This window comes from Fopius arisanus, unplaced genomic scaffold (genome assembly GCF_000806365.1).
Source record: "Fopius arisanus strain USDA-PBARC FA_bdor unplaced genomic scaffold, ASM80636v1 scaffold00029, whole genome shotgun sequence".
NCBI classification, from domain to species: domain Eukaryota; kingdom Metazoa; phylum Arthropoda; class Insecta; order Hymenoptera; family Braconidae; genus Fopius; species Fopius arisanus.
Genome location: NW_011887768.1, coordinates 1,074,353 through 1,078,861, shown reverse-complemented (window position 1 = coordinate 1,078,861; position 4,509 = coordinate 1,074,353). Strand labels below are relative to the sequence as shown.

Sequence of the window (4,509 nt, the reverse complement as noted above, 5' to 3'; positions counted from 1 at the left end):
GATCCTTACTTCAATTATAGAACCACAAAGTTCCTGGCTGAAGAGGGTTTTTATGCCTTTCACAATTGGTTCGATGACAGAGTGTGGTATCCACTGGGTAGAATAATAGGAGGTGAGCCTGAAAATTTTTATTTTCACTGATGAAATATTAAAATATCTTTTAATCTTCTGATCTTCGAATTTTCCTGTGGTAAAATTCCAGGTACGATCTACCCAGGATTGATGATAACATCAGCAACGATTTACCGATTACTCCAGATGCTCAACATTCCCATAGATATTCGCAACGTTTGCGTATTTCTCGCGCCATTATTCTCTAGTTTTACGACAATAGTCACGTACCATTTGACAAAAGAACTGAAAGATTCAGCATCTGGTCTGTTCGCTGCATCAATGATTGCCATCGTCCCCGGATATATCTCGAGATCAGTGGCTGGATCATACGACAATGAGGGTATTGCTATATTCTGCATGCTCTTCACCTACTACATGTGGATAAAGGCTGTGAAAACTGGTGCTATTTTTTGGTCTACCTGCGCTGCCCTCGCCTATTTTTACATGGTCTCCTCCTGGGGTGGATACGTCTTCCTTATCAATCTCATTCCCCTCCACGTTCTCACGCTGATGGTCACTGGACGTTTTTCACACCGAATTTATACCGCCTACAGTATACTCTACTGCATCGGTACCATTCTATCGATGCAAATATCTTTCGTTGGATTCCAGCCAGTGCAGAGCTCCGAACACATGCTTGCCCTCGGAGTTTTTGGATTGTGTCAAATTCACGCTCTAGTCGATTATCTCAGGAGTAAACTATCTGAAAATGATTTTGACCTCTTGTTCCGAGGCCTGATCGCCTCAATGTTAACAGTATCGTGCATTGTGGGTGGCATTTTAACGATCACTGGAAAAATATCCCCCTGGACTGGCAGATTTTACTCACTACTCGATCCATCGTACGCTAAAAATCATATTCCAATAATTGCATCAGTCTCTGAGCATCAACCTACCTCATGGAGTTCTTTTTACTTTGATCTACAAATCCTGGTGTTCCTGTTTCCAGTTGGATTATACTTCTGCTTCTCCAAACTCACGGACTCAAATATTTTTCTTATTCTGTACGGAGTAACGAGTCTCTACTTCGCTGGTGTTATGGTGCGTCTGATGTTAGTACTTGCACCAGTGATGTGCATTCTAGGAGGAATTGGAGCATCTTCATTATTATTAACCTACATGAAGCAATTGGAGAGTAGCAAAGTGATCGATAAAAAATCCCGGAAATTCGAAAGCAATTACGTCCTCAGGAGTGAAATTTCCATGTTATTCATAGCTGTAATGTGCATTCTATTTTTCTCTTATACACTTCATTGCACATGGGTAACTGCTGAGGCATACAGCTCACCGAGTATAGTACTATCAGCCAGATCACCTGACGGTGGAAGAATGATATTTGATGACTTCAGGGAAGCTTACTACTGGTTACGTATGAATACACCCGAGGACTCGAAAGTAATGTCCTGGTGGGATTATGGTTATCAGATAACTGCAATGGCTAATCGAACAATTCTCGTCGATAATAATACCTGGAATAACACACATATATCGAGGGTGGGACAGGCAATGGCTAGCTCCGAGGAAAAAGCATACGAGATCATGAGAGAGCTCGATGTTAATTATGTCCTTGTTATTTTTGGTGGATTGACCGGTTATTCATCTGATGATATCAATAAATTTCTCTGGATGGTGAGAATTGGTGGTAGCACGGAGGAAGGAAAATCCATCACCGAATGGGACTACTACAATCCCTCCGGTGAATTCAGGGTCGATAAAGATGGCTCGCCAATTCTCCTCAACTGCCTCATGTACAAAATGTGTTATTACAGATTTGGACAGGTGTACACTGAAGGTGGAAAGCCGTCTGGTTACGACCGAGTACGTAATATGGAAATAGGAAACAAGGATTTTGAGTTGGAAACGTTGGAGGAGGCCTACACCACTGAGCATTGGCTCGTTCGCATTTATAAAGTTAAAGACTTGAAGAACAGGGGAAATTAGGATAGTTCAAGTGAATCATCCACAACACATTCCACTCACGTGGAATTTCCGAGTTTTCATCACATCCATATGTCACCTCGACTTATCACACCATGTGATGGTATTACGATTATATTTCTCTTTGTATTTTGTTCCTCCTTCAATTAGTTCATACCGTACAAAGTACTAATACATGCTACGTATTTTCTGTAATATTTTACATACAGTAAAATTTTTATATAAAAAAAGAATAATTGAGATTGAAGGATAATTTGATATGTGAAGGCACAAATATAAGTCTCAATACATGACGCAGTTCATATGTCAGTCTTTCCTGTTTAGTCTGTAGAAAATATCTGTCGTTTTTATTTTTTAATCATTTGGTCAGAAATTGATTGCAAGAAAATTACGTCATGATGATGGGATGACGTTTTTTTATAAAATTTTTTATTTTTATGCTAATGTGAAGACTCGATGCTGCAGTGTTACTTGGACTTTATCATTTCAGGTTTCTTAAATGGAAATATAAACGAGCACTGAACAAGTTCTGTGGACGGTACAAGCCCTTATTTTTCGCACGCATATAATGAATAGATATTATATCCAAACCATCAATTCCACCGGTTATGGTTCTTAAAATCTGCGGGAGTCTCTTTTCACATTGAAATAGATACGAACGTGATTATCTCCGGGCAGATACGCGACAAAGTGGGTGCGTTTCATATGAACACACGCATTTTATTGGATAAAGAGGAGCACCAGGAATAAACAGAGTCAATTAAGGTGTCATAAAAAATATGAGTATTTATGTGGTATATTAACAATATACAGGATAGGTACATACAAAATAGGAGATTAAACGTGTCAATTGTTAATCCCATTCTCCGATGTACATAGCACGCGGTGTGGGCGGTATGACGCCTCTCGTGGGCATTGGTAATCTTCCATAAATATGGTTGTACGGTGAATCTATTCGATCATCGGAGTCTGCAATGAAAACGGTTCCTTTGATCGTCATCGGCATAATTATATGAAGAAAATATTCAGAGAGAAAAAAAAAAGGCAACTTCCAACAAAGAATATTTCCTTGACACAAGAAAACATTGTATTGTTTCCTTATTTAAAAAATCGTAAAGTATGATGAATGTTTTTAATTTTTAAAGTGTACTATTGGGGCAGGAATGACAGATTTTCTTCCATCATGAAGGAGATACTCACCTAATCCACTCTCAAAGCTTCTAGCGTGGTACATTATGGGGGGTCTTTTACTCGGTGCATGACTTGCATAAATTTGTGACGATTGACTACTAGGATATCCTGTTGGAGCTGCGTATGACGGTCTTACGTGTCCATACGGTGGATGCATCTTCGGTTGATGTTGACTGTTTTTCGCCATCTTCACGAAATTTGGTACGCGCGCACGCAATCCACAGTAATAAGGGTCATCGTACTTTTTACTGTCATTCTTTTTACTTTTTTTCTCATCGACAGCTAGGACCGCAGGCCGATCGTTGCTTGTGCCGTAGTCATCGTCGATATCGTCGTAATCAGGCTGAACATTAATAGCAGAACAATTAAAACTCATCAATTTCAAGGCATAACGTCAACTTCATGGATTAATGCCCGTGAATTGCCTGTCGGAATTATTGAAACGGTTCCCTAGATTATTTCATGCCTGATTTTCCACGGTTTTACTCGATTTTTTTTTATACTAGTCAGAGTACTCGGGTAATTAATAAGCATAACGGAAGAAAAACGTGGGAACAACGGATGAAACCAATTAGTGGGATTATAGCAATAATCCATTGGACGAAAGACAATCTGTTTGACTGAGGAGTTTTTGCTGATATCTTCTCAATTTTCATGTCTTTTTTTGTCAATTTGTGAGAAATTGCGCATCAAATCGCCATGAAAAAATATCGGCAATAACGATTAATGAGTCACATTGACATTTATGCTTTATGACTACCTTAGGAATGCCATGGCCATAAAGGTTTTCCCTTGGCGGAAGTTTCGGTGGTCTTTCCGCCCGACGTTGATGGTAACTTGATGATTGTCCATAAATCGATTCCTGTCTTGGATCTCTGCCCATGTCCCTGCCGTCACTGGGACCGGAAGACGATGACACTCCCGCAACGCTATAGGGGTCTTCGTCTGGGATTGGAATTCTCGGGCGGTTTTTAATATCAACGGGCCTCTGAAGAGCTAAAACTATTTTAAAAAATTCCATCAATACTGCACAATTCCAAAAATCATCTTCATGACTTTTCATTTATAATTCTTACTTGGTGGCAACTTTGACTTAAGCATATCCAATCCAACAACATTGACAATGAGCACCCAAACAGGGCACTGCAATAAATCTGCCTCAGTACGTACAAAGACAATAGCACTTAGACACTGTTTCTCCAATCTCTTTCTGTCAGGATAAGCTCGCCGCGTTTCTCTGAACAAATTCATTTTATATTTGTTGGT

General features: G+C 39.6%; 2 protein-coding genes across 2 annotated transcripts in view; one reads left to right on the top strand and one right to left on the bottom strand.

Moving 5' to 3' along the window:
- Positions 1 to 2,356, top strand: Stt3A (catalytic subunit 3A of the oligosaccharyltransferase complex; the record flags this gene model as incomplete). The annotated part of the gene is given in 2 exon segments (XM_011302850.1): positions 1 to 112; positions 203 to 2,356. Coding segments are annotated over 2 exon segments (1,965 nt in total), but the record flags the coding sequence as incomplete, so codon positions are not given.
- A 467-nt stretch (positions 2,357 to 2,823) lies between these two features.
- The window catches only part of exp (expansion), a gene marked incomplete in the record, with an annotated part of 8,876 nt that continues 7,190 nt past the window's right edge, over positions 2,824 to 4,509 (bottom strand). The window contains 4 exon segments of the mRNA XM_011302848.1: positions 2,824 to 3,021; positions 3,253 to 3,586; positions 4,004 to 4,245; positions 4,320 to 4,509. Coding sequence (XP_011301150.1) covers positions 2,906 to 3,021; positions 3,253 to 3,586; positions 4,004 to 4,245; positions 4,320 to 4,509 — 882 coding nt within the window.